Source organism: Brachycentrus maculatus, unplaced genomic scaffold, assembly GCF_059751285.1.
Source record: "Brachycentrus maculatus isolate JH-2025_06_01 unplaced genomic scaffold, ASM5975128v1 h1tg000180l, whole genome shotgun sequence".
Classification (NCBI taxonomy): Eukaryota; Metazoa; Arthropoda; class Insecta; order Trichoptera; family Brachycentridae; genus Brachycentrus; species Brachycentrus maculatus.
The window spans coordinates 1864930-1884971 of NW_028280931.1; the positions used below are offsets into that span (position 1 = coordinate 1864930).

A 20042-nucleotide genomic window follows, 5' to 3' on the forward strand; every position below is an offset into this window, starting at 1 on the left:
AGAGAAATAAAACACCATTTTAATGGAATCATCTCGAGTTTTAATATTGTTTAATTAATTACACCAACATTGTTTCATTATTGATTATAATTAATTTGTGAAGGATTAAATCAATAAAATAGAGACAATATAAACAATATAAAATGGAACAAGACTAAGATAGGTTAAATAGCATTAAATTACAAAAGTAAAGTCACAACGCCTTTGCTGTTCTCGGAGAACAATTGACATAAAACACAAGTTGCAGACACTTATTCACAATATTAGCTTAAACATTCCATACAGACGGGCGTTGTGAATTTATTCATGTTTATCGTAGGAGATCTGTTTATCCAATTATCAAATTTAAGAAAAAACAACAATATATTGAACAACTATAAAGCATTGAATAATAATAATTAAGTTAACTAATTGCATATAAATGCTAGTAACATTAAACATAATGTTATAATATTTAAATATAAATAATATAGATACTTAAATAGAAAATAAAATAATATTAATAGAAATAATTATGTAGAAAATATAAATTATCAAATCCTATTCATATTAAAGGCGCACATGAGTTATTTTATCACTGGATGGTGTTTAGATGGACAACACTAACATTTTATTGTTACATATTTTAAAGCTGTTTAAGTGATAGATTCAGTACTGCCTAATATGAAAAGGAATTGAGGAAATTAAATCTAGAATGTATAACATTTTTGATTAGAATATGCATATCTCCGAAATGGATTTATATTTGTTAATACAAAAAATATATAGACTACAGCACTACTGACTGTAGTCACATTTTGTATAGAATGTGTAATGCAGAAATATCAGATGCATTCATTCTCTAAGTACAAACTTCCTGGTAAAACTATTGCGAGGGTCTGTATAGGTGCTATATAAATATAACATTTGGCTATTGCATTTTCATATGGTAGGATATTTAAAAAAATATATGTATTTGTAATCTCTGATAGAATGTAATCACATTAGTAAAAAATTGCTATACTATTGAGTGTATTCTTAGAAAATGAGGTACTCTGGTAAATTGAGGTTATGTAGATTACGTGCGCCTCTCGTGTAAAGCTCCGAGTGGGAGGCGCACAGTAATACTTTACAACTATGTATGTATATAATAAATAGGCAGTTCTACTAATTATTGTTAAGAATGAATTCTGACATGTATTCAACTACTTGTATTCAAATGTTGTACTGTTTGAAGGCATCTCGTTAATATTATATAATCATTTACATAATGGGTAGTTAAACTTTGAAGAAAATGCAATCTAAACATTTCCGTAGTACAACTAGCTACAATATGTACATATTTACTTAAGTAATATATATGATATATATTACTACAAGTATATTGGGTTAAAACTGAAACATTCCTCTCACCGGTTCGGAAATTGAAAAAAAAACACACACAAAGCTGCCTCGAAATGAACTTATAATAAAGCGCTAAAGGAGAATTCTGCTTTAAGCAAAAAGGAAACAAGTAGTTGATTGCACTGGTACATATAACTAAAGGGGTTTTAATCCAGTGCCACATTCAACATAGCTTTCAATTAAAACATAAAGTACTTCCTACCTATGATTAGTAATGAAAGATTAAACACAATGTGCGATACTTATAATCTACAAAGTACAAGATAAGCAAAATTTAACCTAAATTTATTACAAACCGACATTGGCCATAATTCCCTAAGTTGGTTTAAAACCTCACTTTTAATAATTCAATACACATATCCATTTGAGCTAAAATTGGTTTGACCATTAGCAATGAGATAGTACGAGTGTTCTCCTCTCTACAATACTTGAAATGCTAATGTACTAAAATTAGAATACAGCAAAACATTACAGAGAAGCGCGACCTTGAGGTTTTCATACAACATATTTAGTAAAGCCTAGAACGAATAATAAAAGATCACAAATATATGATTAAGATAAATACGGTTAATACAAAGTTGTATACTTTTCTCTTCAGAGATTGGATCTATGTTATATATTAATCATAATTCTGAGTTAGATTAATTAACCGTCCGTAAATTATACTGAAACTTGATTGACAACACACGGTGGAACTCCATGATTATTAACTACATTAAATGAAAATATAAACTATGCATTTTCAATGTTAGTAAAAATTACATTTGCGATAAGTTAAATGAATTTATCATTGTAAAAACCAAAATAAACAAGTATTTAACTTTTGTCTGCTAGAATGTGCACTATACCCATTATTATGAATTAGTATTATTTAATAGATCAAATGGAAAGTGAGTAATCGAGTCTTAACGAGAAATACTAGTAATTACGCAGATGGAATACTCTAACAACATCCATTTTATGTTATCTCTACAAAATTAAAGAGATGTGTAATAATAATTAATAAGTAACATTAAATGTTTAATACTGTCATTTAATAAAAAGGGAAAAGCACAAACTTATTGATTATGTACACCGCTTGTGTTATTTGTCTTGTGAAACTCCAACATCTACATGTAGATCTTAAACTGTTAAATATATGGCACATGAAAATAACATAGTCAAACTTAACTAATGTAAGATGATATACTCATTACATAATTAAATAGTGCATACCGTCAACGCGCCAGTGATGTTCTATATGTGTTGTAGTCAAAGTCCGCTTGCTCTTATGCTTGACTTGTCATGAGACTAAATCGGTCAGAAAAAACCTTTTTAGGCTAAGGCTCAAATTGATCATGTGATTTTTCAGTCATACCCCTGATTTGCCTCTGCATATATAACACATCCTCATCTTTCAAAGTAATTTTGGCTTTTGACTATTTAAAAATTATAATTGTACGCCTTATACACTACACTCCAATGTTTCTATGGAATAGATGCATAGTAAACTCGATTGTGATTAAGACCATTATAGAATGTGGATAATTTAATGTTTACTTTCTGAAAATTTGATACTAATTTGTCACTTTAAACAGTATGAATAAGTTAAAATGCTGAATATATTTCTTGCCCGGGATAAAGGCGTACGTGAAGTAAGAGACATCACTGGCGTAGTGAAGATATGCCCTTTAAAGACAGAATTTTGAATAAATGAAGAAACTAAACTTTTACCTAATGTATATGAATATAAGAGTAAAATTTTCTTTGGTTTTATATAATTATCACTAAAAGAAATCACGCATATCTGAAAAATACAATAAAATGAGTGCTTTGCATTGAGCCAATTTAAATAATATATTAATAATTTTATAAGGGATTTCCAAAATATTTTTGACCTAATTTAAAAATTTCACAGCACGTTTCCCAAAAAATAACATATGCACAATGCATTTTAAAATTGCCAATAATTATGCTACATAATCCAAATTCGATAAATTATCATTAGTTTTGGGATACCAACAGTAGAAGGATTTCAAACTTAAAAGGTTTAATTAAACGCTAAAGTTACATTACTCGGAATATACACCAACGATACTTAAGGGTAATACGCTAAATGTGTGTGCGTTCCTGTAAAGCGACGGCAATTGAACCGTTCTGTCTGCTTTGAATGTATGTTTGATAGCAAATAATTGGGGAAACCAACGGATAATTACAAAGCGATCGCTTTAGTGAAAACGTAGATTGAAATGTTGCGCAAATACTTGCATGTTAAGAGATTTGGTTGATAGGTTAGTCTAATGATATAAACATTGGCACAAAGTTCCAATACTTTTGATATAATTCTTTAAATGTATAATATAACAGGTAAATATTTACAGAAAGTGATTGATTTACTAAATATACCGTTTACTAAAAACCCTGGAAAGATATGTTTTAAATTTCGAAAACCGTTTTCAAAATCAACGATGAATCCTCTACGATCATTAATTAATTTAATTTAAGGGGAATTTTAAAAATACCAAAGTCTCTGGCTTTCCTTTACTGATCATGGAAATCTCTAACAGGTAGCCTAATACAAATATATTTAGATTAACATCTCATCTCTTAAGATTTATAATTTTGATAGTGAATACACCCACATTTTGTATAGAGTTTTGGTCGACATTTACATTACAGTTACGTTAATGATAATATTTAATTACTTTTACTTACGAAAGACTTAGGCTATGCACAATACAATTACTGAGGTTCATATTGGTCATAATTCCCAAGTGCGATCTCAATTAGACACGTTCGTATAATTCTCCGGCTTCTTACTGTAACTATGTTATACCTAACGTATACTCCTTCGTAACTCCACATCACAGAACATTTAACATTCAACGGGGATGGACGACGCGACGATGCGGTCCAATGTCCACTCGGAAACATCAAACATAGTAGAAATATTACTACTCTAATAATTCAAACCTTTAAATGCCGCAGCCCGTCCACAGACAAATAACATACTTTATATAAATTAGTTATTAAGACAAGTATTCAATTAACCGAGAGCCTCGCCTCCCAAGGATTCCCAGTTGATAATACCTACGTATAAAGAATCCGATTAAGTACTCATTCTTATGTTTCTGGTATATCTGGCGGGTTGATTCACTGATATTTAGTTACTTACCTATTAAACTTTAAATACTAAACGATACAACTTGACTTACTAAATTAAGCTTCATGATTTCTAATTTGTGTAGAGAGAAAACTAGTAGACAAGTTGAGAGATTTAAAATCAAAAATATATTTTTAAATGGAGGTGATATGTTTTTCCCGAATATATATCTGTTTTTAAAGCCTATGTCATTTTGCCACTGATATAATAATGATTATGTTTAGATTACGGTATCGAATGATAATATTATTTTTAGCCGATACGACATTTTAACAATTTGTACAAGTTGTGTTTAAACATTACAAAAATATTTTTAATTCATGAACAATTTGTACTGCTTGTTGAACATACTGAAATAGTCATTTCCTGCATTAGAACCGAATTTCTAGTCGTATTTCTGTCATTAATTATTTTACAATATGAAAACACACAATTATTACTATCGATAATTTGGCAGTGAGTTTGCTTTACATTATCCTTCAACCGATGAAACTACCATGCCATTGAGATGTAACGATTACCAACTTTATGGTTAAATAGAGCGGAAAATATTTAGTGTTAATTAAATAAATACAGATGAATTATATTACATTAGATTTGGGGCAAGATTTTACTAACCGAGGGACAGTTTCTGGAGGGAGATATCGTAATGTAAGGAGTTATTGCGGATACATTTGGAAATTTAGCGTTAAACAACTATTGCAGTGAGTGGAGAAACAAAGATTAATCACTATTTTCATGACTAGTTACATAACAGAACTGCCCCTCCGTTGATCTCTCAAACCGGACCTTTAAAAAGACACACGGGGTCAATGTGACCTTAATACTAAATTAAATAGACTAATATCTCCGATACAGTATCACCACTGTAGAACATTTGTTTAGCTGCAAATTTACATGTACCCCTGAGACGTAAATAATTGTTCATGTAACATTAGATAATACTGTACATTGACACCATTGTCGGAAAGCGGCTAATCTCCGGGGAGGGGGGGTGGAGCGGTCCAGGCGCACTGGCGTTAGGCTCGCTGCAGTCATTGCACGCCGGGCGGGGCGGGCTCGGCAGGCGACAGGTCGAAGAGGTGGTGCGGCGGCGGGCCGAGCGCGCTCTGCAGTGCCGACGTCTTGAGCAGGCGCTTGAGCATGCCGCTGGAGCCGCGGTGCTGCAGGGACTTGTGCGTGGTGAGCGAGTTCTTGGTGCGGTAGCGCCGGTGGCAGAACTCGCACACGTACAGCGTGTCCGACTGCTCGTGCTTGTCCTGGAAGTGGCGCTTGAGCGAGTAGTAGCAGGAGAAGGTGCGCCGGCAGTAGGGGCACTCCTGCGGCTCGTTGATGCCCCCCGAGGTGGGCGGCGGCATGCGCAGAGCCCCGCCTGCAACGCGCGCCAGCGCACACACACACTCGTCAGTACAGAACAGTGGAGCGGGACTCGCCATACTATCCTACTTATGCCATTCAGGTTTGTTTTCTGAGTAATTTCAGACAGACCATGTCGAGCTAAGGTTATTCATATATTTATAAATCGAATATGACATTAAACAATAACTAGACATTAAGCCGATATGATAAAAATGTCATTAAACTACACAACCAGCACTTCACGTTGAGGGAACGACAGTGACATGTTTACAAATGAAAGAAGCATGCGGCAAGCAACATTCAACAGTAATCTTGTATGGAAAGGACTCGGGATGGAAAAGCACATAGATAAAAACCTATGTCAACTTAATCAATTTTCAAAAGATACATATCGAAATCAAATGTAAATGTAAAAGAAATTAAGGAAAAAAATAAAACAAAAACAAAAAATGTCTGCTTTGGAGGTGCACAGAAATAAAAACGTGGAAAATAACCTTATTCAAGCAACGGCAAAATAATGGAAAATCATCATAAGAGTCCTGAGTGTTGTTAGAGAACCGAGTTTAGGGCCAGATTCATAGTATGTGGAGCGAACTTAGTAAACGGGTACCAAATGATCGTAATATGCCCTAAAGTCTTGAGAATATACGTAACATCATTAGAAAGAAACACCTGTCAGTTAGAAATGTAAAACCTATATAAAAATAAGCTCTAAAAAAACGTGGCTAACCTTCATTGCTGCAAATATTGGCTGTAGATTGGTATAAAAGCCGGCTTTCTGTTAATGTTGCACCATTGTCATCGGGGTAATCACGAAAAATACTTGATGTCCAAATCTCCCGGCCTGGACTTGTGGTATGTATAGATGTGGGTCATGAGGGAATTGCGGGAGCAGTAGACGCGCTCGCATATCCCGCACCTGTACTCCTCTTGTCTCTCGGCGTGCTTGTCGGCAATGTGGCGCTTCAGCGAGGCCTTGGAGCAGAGCACTTTCCCGCAGAGGTGGCACGAAAACAATTTCTTGCCTGCAACCAGACAAGGGAAAACACCCCGACAATGTCCCTGGCGTCTCACTCCTCTCGCTCTGCGCTCACCGCACACCGCACAGCACTCGCCTCGCATCCGCACACGCACTTCTGAGGGAACTTTTGCTCGAGTCTACTATGCGCTACTCCACTTCATCGTGACTGTGACAGTGACGGATCCTACTACTACTTCAAATGAGATGAGGCATATTAAACTTCTTGAAAAGTTTCGTCAGAAGTACCTTGTTTACATTATTACATTTCAACTGTGGAACAATTATTTCTTTCTTCTTCGGGTTAATCGAGACTTTAATGAAATAATATGATAAAAGTAGAGAGATCAAGTATGAACAAGAATAAATACAAGTAAAAGGAAGTAGTGTAATACATTCCCGTCGGCTTGCACATGTGTAGAGTACGTGTACTACTGGTACGTGATGAATGTGGAGAAGCGGAGAGATGGCTATATGTACGAGTATGTAGATGTAGGTATAAAGGAAGATGATATGGCATTATGAAAGCGATGATAGATTGGAACCATAATGCACTTTAGCACTATGTAAACTAATTTACACCCAGGACTAATAAATTATTATAATACATAACAGTGAATTGTGTGTAAATCAAGGCAGATGATTTTAAAGAGGTTTTAAAAAAGAAATAAAACAAAGTAGTAAAAAAAGAAAAAAAATCTATATACGTATATAAAATATGAACGCTAAAACTCTTAGCGATGTCAAAATAGAACCCAAATATACACGTACAGGAGAGATTGGAAAAGTCTAGACATTACTCAGACGACATTGCAGGTAATAGCACGTAGGAGCGCATGCTTCCTCGACAGAGTGGCGGGCAGAGCGGCCGCGGTACTGCGTGCCGCCTCCTGCCACCGCCACCCGCTCAATACCAGGAACAATAAGCTGTGAGATAAGCGTGCAGGCAGTAAATGTGCTAGACTCAACTACGGATTATAAGTAATAAGCGTCATTTTACCTTCAAGCGTCAGTGAAACCAGAACACACACATGAGAATAACCGTTGCGAAATTGGAAATATTTATGTCAACTGGATTAACAATAAAAAAAACAGTTTTAGTTGCAAAAGTGAAATTTTTAATAAAACTTAAAGAAACCATATTAAATGATATTGTATAAATTGTTTACATTCCATCAAGTTAACAAATAATGTAAGAGTAAGTTTGTAACAAAGAGAGTATAATTTTAAATAATGTTTGATCGAAAGTTCAATACCTCAAATATCCACATAATATAAAAATAAATAAAAATGTTAACAATAACAATTATTTGAAAATTCAATATATTATCGAATTGTTCAATCTTTTTTTTTTTTCATTTTAATGAATATACTATAATTTTTCCCTTAATCATAATAGCAAATGTTTAGTTTTGTTAACTACTCAGAGAAGTAGTTCTCTAACATAATTATACTATATCAGTCCTTTAAATGATTCAGTTAGAACAAAACTAACAAGTAAATAAAAATATATATATGTATATGTATTAGACATGACATTCTCCGTATTATGCTTTAAGCTGTTACAAATTAGGATAATTTCAATATTAGTTCATAATTAAATAGAAAATCTACTCTAATTTTTTTTTTTCTTGTTAAATATATATTCTATTTTAAACACAATAATAAAACTTTAAGCATTGACTGAAAAAATAGAAGGTACATAAAGATGAACATTTTGAGAGTACTTTATAATTAAATAAAAATAGAATATTTTTGGAATATCTAAGTTTGTGATCATGTCATACATCCATAATTGCATAGGGTGATAAATATATGGTTATAATAACATTGAAGCAACAAATCGTGTCAACTTTCAAAACAATCGTATTAACTATATTCAATATGCACCTATAACATTGGTACTTATTTTTTTGTCATACAAATACATGGGTGATTTTTAAATTTATAAAAAACAGGCGCACTTGCCTCAATATTGTGAAATTCCAGATTTCATAAATGTTAGGTTCGTTCATGTATATTTTTTTTTTATATTTGCAAATTAAGATATATTTTATTAAATGAGTCAATTTTTCTAACATATCTCATATGCTTGATTGAGAATTTCAAAATGATTATATGTTATATTTTTTACATACCTTGAATTATCCAAAGAATGTGAAGAACGAGACAAATTATTGTCGAAAGTTTTTTAACACTAAAAAAGGCATCTTTAGCACAATGTGAACATCTAATAGAGCTTATTCACAGACACATTATATAAATAGGTTTGCTGAGCACTAGGGTCTGAGCTGTCTAACCGGAGAGTAAGTTATAACAATGCGGCCGTTAGTTGACAATATGTTTAAGTGAAGTAAATTATAAGGACTCGAAGGGAATGATTGCAAAACTAAAGTGTTTAATATGCCTTTTCAAGGAATCATAACGTAAAAAGAGATGTCTTAAACGTGTAAGTTTATAATATCTTATAGTATATGGCAAGGGCCACCTTAATGTATCATGATGTGCTCCGACGAAGGAACACTTAACTCGCTCAGTAAGTGCATTCTCTTTTATAGTGCCAACACTCGGAATATACTGGTCCAGTAATATATGTTTAAATGAATTATGTATATAATGAACACTATGGAATAAGTGTACGCCTATCTCGAAGTGAAGCTCACACGTGACGTGCGAGCTCACATTCCCGATAATAATCCGCACATAAATCTTAATCTACTTTCTTGTCCGATATATGCTAGAGCGTAATTAGTAACCTAGTAGACAATTAATAATAATTTATATTAAATAGAATTTAGAGTTTAAAGTAACAAATAAAGAATTTCAAAATAATAAAAGGCAACAACGAGAGACATAGAACAAGAATAATAATCAAAGAATATAAAAATATATTAGATAATGTAATAAACAATTTGATATAAATTTTATGAACAAAAGATAAAAACAGGTCACAGAAACAGTCTTAAGGAGTATTAAATCAATAAAATATTTAAAGAATTAGGTGAATAAACTTGTAAAATAAATCCCATAACCATTTCCTTACTAATAAATCTTAGTTGGAAAATTCTAATCGATATTATTTATTCGTATAAACTATTCAACTTAATGATAATCATCTCACGTTCATGAGGCGGAATGTGAATCCCAACGGATTACGGGAAGGCCTACACCTATTAAGCATACGTCTTCGTAAGAAATAATTGATAAAAAGTTCCCATCACATTCTTACTTGATCATTACGCGTACATGTGTATATTATACAAAATATACTTCCGTATTCTAAAGGCTTGTACTTGACGCTTTGACAATATATTTCTGCATACATTTCGTAAAGACAAAATATATACTTTTAAAATGTACAATCGTAGCAAAGAATAATCTATCGAGTCATATAACTAATTACATATATGGCAGACAACATAGCTGGTAGAAATAATAGAGTGTACTTGAATGATTTATTTATAACCTTCATATTCTGTTTTTAATAAATAAATTTTGTCAAACATGAATTTTAATTTTGAATTTAATAATTTGATATTTAAATTTTTACATTGAAAGATAATGAATGCGGCCATTACACATTAAAAGAGTTTTTTCTCTTCAATTTTACGAAAAAATTGTATGCAAATCTTGCATTTATAAATTGATTTGTAAAATATTTCACATTGATTTGTAAATACTTCCAACAACAAAAAAAAAATTAATGACTTTCAAGATTTGAATAAATATTGTCAGTGAATTAAAGATAAAAAAAAAACAAAGATTATAGCTTCTTACTTTAAATAACTATTATATATTTTTTAATGAACCAAGTATAAAAAAATCTTAACCCTATTTACATAAGCCTCAAAATTTTCATATACACAAGTCTACCTCAAATACATATTTTTTAAATAGGGACAAACCATTACTTCAATGTACATTCACAAATTCAGTCTTCCAAATAGTATGATACAAGAAATTTTTAACCGAAAATGGGTCTAGTGACCCTATCTATAATAAACAACCTTCATTCAAAGTATTTCTGAAACAAGTACTGGGTTAATTTAAATAGTTTAAGTATTTATTAAATAATTTTGATCGGTTGTCAATTTTAATTTGATTAACAAAATGCCAATCCTTATTTACACAACAAATTACTAATTGTGTAAGAAAAAAAAATGTTTTTAGGACTTTCCATGTATATTTTTTTTACATCCAAAAGGGAAAACATTGTTTTTATAAATACTTTAAGGGAAGTACTTGAGATCATGTTTGTTTTTAAAAATGTCATGAGCCTACACAGTATGAAAAAAACTTAACTATAAATTAGGCATGTAAACCAGTATTAGCGTGTTGGTGCTATTAATCAGAGGAAATTAAGTGCATCGATTAAGGCAATCCTGCTCAATCATGTCACTTGAATTTTTTTAAACACAATATGGATTTTTGTCACCGGCATATTTTAGCTCTTAGGGCATGGGTACTTGATAAAAAGGCATTTCTACAATTTGAGACTTTTGTTGTCATTTTCGTAAAAGAAGAAAATAAAGTAATTTTTTTTAATTATAGTGTAATATAACAGATGTCACTAAAAGATTCCTGATGATTTTTCAAGAAAGTTTATTTTATATGAGAGAGTAGTAAATATAATGAGATTTTTTCACATAGATTCCCAGTCTTTGACTATATTTCACTACTATTTCTTAGCAGCTCTATGGATATTCATTGATTTCACAATCAACAAGCCCCAGAACAGAAATCTATCTATTGGAAAAGAAGTTTAAATCTTCTGATTGCTGAGTATGTATTAATATGGCAGTATCCAGAGTGCTGTCTTTTTTTTTGGGAAATACTGTTTATCATATTGTGTGTTATAATTATTTCAAGAGATGTCTCTGCATGTCATGTCTGAGTATGTCATAATTATTCCAAGAGGTGTCTCTAGATGTTAGTAGAAGTCATAAGTGGTGATTTTGAATGGCCGGCATTCCAAGCGCAGAAATGTGAGACGTTTAAACAAAGTTCACAAAGTACACATACCCTTAAAGAAAAATAGTCGGAAATTAAAAAGGAAAGAAAGAGCGTCGGGATTAGACATTGAACTGGTCTTTGAACTTGAAAAAGACGTTGTCAATGTGATGCGGGGGGGGCATCTTGACGTCGGGCGGCGGGAGCGCGGTCTGCGGGCCCTTCTGGCGGCGGTGGTAGATGCTCTTGTGGTTGTTGAGCGAGTTGAGCGTCCGGAACACCTTGTGGCAGAGGCCGCAGCGCGCCGAGTGCAGCGGCTGCAGGTGCTGCTGCTCCGTGTGGCGCTTCAGCGTGAGGCGCGTGGACAGCAGCTTGCCGCACACCTCGCACCGGTGGCCCCCGCCCAGCGGCCCCACTACGAACCCAACCACAAAGCCACGCATTAGTTTAACCAGTCAATCAATCTCGAGAGCGCGCGAGGCAATCACCATTATCCTTCTACATTTCATTTCCAGACAATTCCATTTTATAGCTACGGATGCGAGACGCGTATTCGCATTTCTGCTAGGTGAAAATAGTAAAAAAGAGATGCCGCTATTCGTATCTGTTTTAACTAACGCGACTCTCGCGTTTAATTAAGCTTTCTAGGTTGACAAATCATACAAAGCGATAAACTAAAGATTACTTCTTTTAAGATTTTGAATTACGTTTAAAAAGCATAAATAATGTTACTTCCTTGGCAAGAGTCCACGGCGAACATTTCAAGTTCGGATGGATCTATCGGTATGTTAACAATGATTGCATTTGGAATGAAATGTAGATTGATAAGCGAGAAGACAAATTGAGGTACGTAAGGTAATAATAGTGAGGGGAATACTAGAGAAAATGAGTGAAAGTATAATTTATCCATATCCCAGGTATACAACGCCATGCGGAGCATGACGGAACAGAGAACAAAGGTAAATCCAACACCAGATACATCAGGGTGATGCCTGCGGCAAGTAGCCCGACATAGCAGAACTAGTAGAATGGAGACAATACGAAGCGATGCTACATATTCCAACAGGTCCCAGACAAGCGGAACCAATTGGCACAATCGATGCCAAAAATGTAATGTACAACCTGGGAGGAGGAACTTTTCTGATCATTTTCTCTCGGTTAAGCGAATTTTGATAAGAGATTGCGATTGACTTTTTTTGGTTGACTAGCGCGCTTTGCGGTTGGTTCGTGAGATTAAATATCGGGCGTGGTATGTCCCAATTGGTTCCGACACATACAATAGCTGAAATAGTAACGGTCATGCACAGGCAGAGGCAGAGGCGGAGGCGGAGAGAGGCTGGCGCTAGTTGAGGGGGAAGAAGGTGGCGGGGGCGGGGAGGGGAGGCGGGGGCTGCTTGCGGTGGTAGATGCTCTTGTGGTTGCGCAGGCTGTTGAGGCTCGAGTACACGCGGCGGCAGATGTTACACACGGGCTCGCGGGACGGCCGCATGTGCACGTTCTGGATGTGTCTCTTGAGGCGCGTGAGCGACGACAGGCTCTTGTTGCACGGCTCGCACCTGTACTCCTCGGGACCACCTGGCGGCACACAAACTCCGCTGCAGATCCACTCTCTCCACTCTCTTAACTCTACAAAGCACCGCCACCCCCACCCCTCCCCCCTCCCCCCTCCCCCCACTGTCGCCACTTCACAACTCACTCTAGCCATAGCACATTCCCAGCTCATTTCACTCGGGTTATGATTATTTGCTTGTTTTAGCGTTAGCGTGTAGTTCCAATTTATTTTCAACATTAGAAATGTCATGCTTTCCTTACAAAACTTTCTGTTAAACTAAATGTTACTTCTAATATTAATTACATCTCCGATGAAACAATTTAACCGACACCTTTTTTAAGACTATGTATGTATATTACAGCAAGAAAGTATGTGCAAGAAAAACAATTTTTAAATATTTTTAAGCAGTTTGGGCATCAAATTTAATTTTTTATTTTTATTTTACTATTATCACTGTAGATTAGTAAATTTTATTTCTGAGCAATTATCAACCATATAGATCACAGTAGTAGGGGTTGTGCTTCTTCCATTAGGGGTGGTCTTGGGCTTGGTGATTTGGTTTACTAGCCATTGCTAAATCGTTTGTGCTGTAGTTAAGGGTGAATCCTTCGACCCTGAGAAATAATTAGTAATTTCCTCTATTCTGGGTACAGATTACGTCATTTTCTCTGCACAATTATTTTAGTAATACCATAACTAACTCTTACGAGTTTCGACTAGAGATTGAATACAAGGCCAGTTCATCTATGGGTATGATATTTTATCCACCAGTTTCATTGGATGACCTCTGCTAAATATTTTTCTTTGAATTTTCCATATTTTTCCATCCTTTGCTTATTTCTTCTTCAAAAACCAGATGAAATGTAATTACTATGTTGAATCCTCGAGTCATCATTTATGTTTAACGCATTATTCATTTTGAAACTGTCAATATTTAGATAAAATTAATCAAATAAATATCAATGATTTAATGAAAAAAAATAATCAAGGCAAATTATCAGACAATAAGTTTTTTTTTACTAAAATGTCACCAAAAACATAATGAATGTAAATTTTGAGTAGTGGAGAATAAAGCTGTATTTGAGTGAGTTTTTGTGAACTAAACTGTATTTCAGTGAGTTCTTGTGAATTATACTGCATTTGAGTAAGTTATTGTGAACTGAACTTCACCTGTTTTAATATTTTTTCACAATATCACATAATAACCACAAATTAACTAACATTGTGAATAAACGTATATTTGCGATAAGTTCACGCATAAATGTGATAAAGCTGACAGCGGGTTTTAGTAATCTTCTACCATCGGTATTACCAAAACCAAGAAATATTTTTATTAAAATAAAAATTGTGAAGGTCCATATAATTTTACAAAAACTACAAGAAACCATGAATAACATTGAAAAATTTCAAAATTAAATAAGAGCTTGAATTGTAAGTGAAAACACACCTCCTTCCATACTCTGCAAGAAATTTAATCAATTTTAAAGACACAATTTTAAGCTCTGAAAGTCGTATGTGAAGTTTGTTAGGTAATCCTATTTTAAAATATGTTTTTTAATCCTTTTTATTATTTTCTCTTCAATGTTGCGGATTTAACATTTCGAAAAAATACACCTTCATTTAAAAAAAAGTAATACAAAAAATGATAACAAAAAAAGAAAAAATAGCTGTAAGTTAAGTTTAAGTTTAGGTTCGAAAATGCAAAATCTAATTGTAAATTATGTAGACGCTCGCGAAAATGTAATATCTGTACCATTGTGACTTAAGCTTTGGATATGAAGTGTAAAATACTTTTAAAAAATTAAATTATTAGTATTATGAACTGATAAAAAAAAATCTTTTTGAAAATGAAGGAATTATTTCATCAATTTTAAATTAAGGACATTTTTATATTTTTTCATGGTTGCATGATAAAAAAAAACAGTCAGTATTAAAAATTAATATAAAAAAAAAAAAAATTAAAAATATGTACAATTTTTTTTTCTTAAATAGACTCACGAGTGAAACAAGGATTAAGTACTTAAATTATTTGATATGATCGATTGTGAAAACCATTATTTTACAGATTGGAGAATAAATATTTCTTTGGTTCTCCTTCTTGAATATGCTAGTAAGAATGCCAAAAAAAACATTATTACAGTATCGAAAATTACTACCCACCAATTTCCATGATCCAGTAAACGATGCTTTTACGAACATGTAATTTGTATGCACCGTGCTTCGGGCATGTGATAACTTTACATTTCAGATGGTGAGATTAAAATCCGTAAAGATATATTTTTTTTTACTAAACGATCTAACCCGAAGTTTCTGATTTCAAGTAACTTAGGGTAAACATTGATATTTTGTAAACAAAATGTATGAAAAATGAAAAATTGACAGGTTCGATTCCTGCCAGATGCAAACATGAAATATAATTTTTATTATTTTCAATTGGTGGTTATTTTCTGGGTATTTATGATGCATTTTTCATATCTATCTTTCCTTCTCTTGCTATCCTATCTACAGACAGGCCTCTAAGAGTCTTCGTGGGTTATTCCTTTAAAAATTTCACTTTTGGTAAAATGTTAAGGACTTTTCTTATCGTTTTTTTCTTCTTATTTTTTCTTATTATTTATCTTAGATAAACACCTGGAAATGTTTGGTACGGACCTGAAACGTGGTGTATAGGTAGATATCTGACTATAAAGTATAATCAAAGGAATTTAATGAATGTGACGAGAGATGGAAAAAATCCATTAACACCTTTAATAGTTAAATAATTAGGTTATTATTACTATTATTTATTTTAAATACAATACACAGATAAACATTTTGATTACCTTACAGTCGATAACAATTATCATGTTTATAATAATAGTAATAATATGAATAAATTATATTAATTTTTCAAAATATAAAATTTTGTTCAGCTGCTGTAATAAAAAATGTTTGCAGTAACGTGCTCATAAAGAAACTCAAAGAGTAAATTAAAATTATGTATCATCGAATTTAAATACTAGACACTCAAAATAGTAGTTTTATCCGACAGTAATTTTGAAGATAGAAAAACATGTTTTGGACACACACTTAGGGCTCTTAAAAATAATTATTTTACTTAACAATATATGTAGATCGGCACCAAAATAAAAACTTCTCGGCCATTAAAAATAAAAGTAAAATTAAAAATAAATTAAAAAATAAAATATTTACAATAATATAAACTAGATCTAAATATGCTGCGGGGAAGAAATAAAATTTCAGTTTTGCAAATATTTACACAATATTTCATGTATGTACAAGTTTCCAAAATATCTTTCCAGTCTCATAAAATATATAAAAAGCGTTAGATACTATGGAATGCATGCGGTAGAACAAGAAGTAGGAAGAACAATCACCACATTTGGGAATTAGTTTATATGCAAAACAATATACAGTATTCTATATACATACATAGATAATGTACAAAAACATATTGAAAGTGCATTATGGTATGATGTCAAAGTTGCCAGGTTATGATTATTTTGAGAAAAGAGAGAGAGAGAGCAAGATCAAGAGAGAGAGAGAGCGAGAAATAGAGGGACACTAATAAGTATGACGTTTTAAGAATATTTATGTTTAAATTACGATAGTAAAAAATAATCTGGCAATTTAACATAGACATAACATAAGTTAGCAATCACAACGACAAAATGCGAGGCATGCATTCGCTTTTCTTTCACGGTTATAATATTGATCAGAAACAACATTTTTAGATGTTATTATTATTTTTAAACAAATAAAGGCATTAGTAATAAAGTTCTAATTTCTGAGTGAACCATTTTAAGTTGTTCCACTATGACACCCGAGTGCTTGTTTTTCTAACAAAAGATTTAGAAAAAGAAAAGTAGATCAGCAGATGGATGTCTCAGAGATTGCTACGTCTGTTTTTTCAAATAATGAAAAAGAAAAATTGTAAAAAATGACCAAATATCCAAGTGATTTGGGTATCCATGTTTTCGATACGGGTCAAGTATTTCACCCTTCGGATAGTGTCAAAGCTTATAACGATAAAAGAAAAACGATGTAGCGAATGACACAGTGATTGACAGCAAGGAAAGGACTTGCGTGACATGATGGTATGAGACGCTATGTATGTGTCCTATGGTAGAGAATATTCCAAGAAGAGAAGGTAGTATGTGAAGAAGCGAGTGCACACTTGATATCACTCACCTTGCGACGTTCCAGCGAGGCCGTCTGCCGTGAGGGAGGGGCTGCCGAGACCTGAAGGGTAATACACTGTTGCCATTATTTAACTGCTCAAATCTTTCAACACCTACATTCATTTATTGTTTCGCCATTCATTTTGAGGTAAGTCAACCCGACACATCTATCCATTTTTAATTTAAAAATCAGAATAGATTTTAAGAAATAATGCTATTTACCAAGTGAAATCAACTGTTTTTTAACACTTGTCTTCTTCTTTTACTAACCCAATGGTACATAGGGCACTGCATCATAATAACACAGTGTTATCTTGATCGTTGCTTACATGAAGGCAGGGTGATCACTCCTGCGCTTCAGGGATCGGTTCAGGGTAATATTAAATAAACATTTGAGTGTAAAATCACTAATATTTATTTTCACCCTCCATGGGAATCCAACCTGGGACCTCCAGAACGGTAGTCGAGCGTGCTGACCATTACACTACGGAGGCGGGCGTAACATAAATATTTCTCTTTTAAAAAAAAAACGATTTTACCATAAAGTGAGTGCCGAACAAATGAATGAAATTGAATTATAATTACCTGAGAGCGGTGAGTGGTCGGCGAGGGCGGCCATACTGCTGAAGTTGAAGGCGTTGGGCACGTAGAGCTTGGCGTCTCCCGGGGAGAGGAAGGCCGGTGGGGGGGGCTGGTGGATGGGGGGAGTGGTGCGCACATCCGCCTCTGCAGAGGAGCCCCGCGACGGCGGACCCATCTGGGGACAAGAGGGACAAACGTTATCCTCCAACAAAACCACCAATAACAAAACATTTATCTTCTTCTTGTTTATTTATTGGAAAACCAATAAAAATTAAACAAAAAATAACAAAATGTAATAAAATAATTAATATAATTTATATTTGAAGCACTAACTTCGTGATTTTCCATTTTATAATTAAAATGTAAATTTGTTTTAAAATCACTGTGAATTTATAGTGATTTTAAAACAAAGTTACATTTTAATTATAAAATAATTAATCTAAAAAAAGTTATCTAAAAAAGACCTTCATGTACTTAAGTATAACTATATAATATTTTAACTTACATTTCTTTATCAAATAACTTAAGTCAGAATTTCTCGGTTCGAATACAATCTACCACAATTTGATACCTATTTCTAATAATGAGCCGCTTAAATAAAAAAAACAAACAAAAATTAAAAATTAATTTAACAAATAATTTTTGTCAAAAGGACTTACCATATTTAAAAAAATTGACTCAAGTACTTGCGTACTTAATATTTGAAGGTTTGTCTATATTATTTTTAGATATTTTATAGTTACATATAACAAATTAATTTCCTATTGATAAATATTATCTATTGATTAGAATAAGGATTTATTATGCACTCTCTATCGTATCGCGCACTTAAATGACAAAATAAAATGATAAAAATTTTGTTTGACAAAATAAAAAAGGCAGATTTTGAATAAATTCATTCTTTACAATAATGGGGATTTAATTATTACAAAAAAAATCATGTGTCAATTTGATATTATAAAGAATATTGAATTATTTTTGTTATTAAAAAGTAACCATCAAATTAAGTGGAGAAGAGAAAAATGGTTAAAACTATGGCTGAATTTTTGTTTGTTTGATGTATTTATTGACTTTATATGGATTTTATTATAAATCTATACTAAATGTAGATATCTTTGACTGTATGCGTAATCAAATGTTTTGGCGACATAAAGAAAACTGCCCTAATTATTGCGCTACACAAATTTGCGGTTAACCACTTTATGCTAAGGTTTTTTTTTTATAAAAAGTGTTTAAAAACATCAGGTTATTAAAAATATTTTATTCAAAGTTCATCCACTTCTCAAATAAAATATAACAATTTAAGCATACTTCATTTACAATTATGTCTACAATATTTTGTACTAATTCATCGTCAAAAATGTGATTGAAAAATTAAAAATTGAATTGCATTTAGCGCGCGAACGTGACTCGTTCAAAAGTATGAAGCGGTTAACGTGCGGTTTGTCATGTCTTGCGAACATAAAACAATAAAGGACAAATAAAAAGAATTAAAACTAAAAAAAGGGTAAAAAAGGGTCATAATTACATTTCTGAACCTTACATGAGGTCTTTGGTGGGAGGGCGGCGAGTCGTCGCTCCTGTCGAGATCGGTGGCGGCTCCGCAGAGCAGGTCCATGGGCTCGTTCTTCACGTCCTCCGCCAGCCCCGGGGAGGGGCTGCCGCTCGAGTTGGAGATGCCGTTACCGTTGTTGTTGGCGTGCTGGTGCTGGTGGATCGAGTGCTGGATGTGCTTGGTGGAGAAGTCGTGCGGCATGTGGGACAGCTGCTCCGTGTTGTTGTTGTCGTGCCGCGCCCGCTTCAGCCCGTCGGGCGAGTTGTCCGAGCTGCGGGAGATGCGGCGCGGGTGGTGGTTCACTCTGTCCGGACAAACAA

At 33.3% G+C, this 20042-nt stretch overlaps 1 protein-coding gene across 23 annotated transcripts in view; it reads right to left on the reverse strand.

Annotated features, from left to right (window-relative positions):
- br (broad-complex core protein) overlaps positions 1–20042 on the reverse strand; it is a 122642-nt gene continuing 102600 nt past the window's right edge. For 5 of the 23 annotated variants that reach the window (XM_088262527.1, XM_088262528.1, XM_088262518.1 and 2 more), the window contains 4 exons: positions 19696–20026; positions 18171–18342; positions 17596–17661; positions 2–5897 (listed from right to left, as the gene is read on the reverse strand). In XM_088262527.1, the coding sequence (XP_088118653.1) occupies positions 5560–5897; positions 17596–17661; positions 18171–18342; positions 19696–20026 (907 nt within the window). In that variant the 3' untranslated portion in view covers positions 2–5559. The other 18 variants (XM_088262532.1, XM_088262525.1, XM_088262523.1 and 15 more) reach the window with 16 other exon arrangements.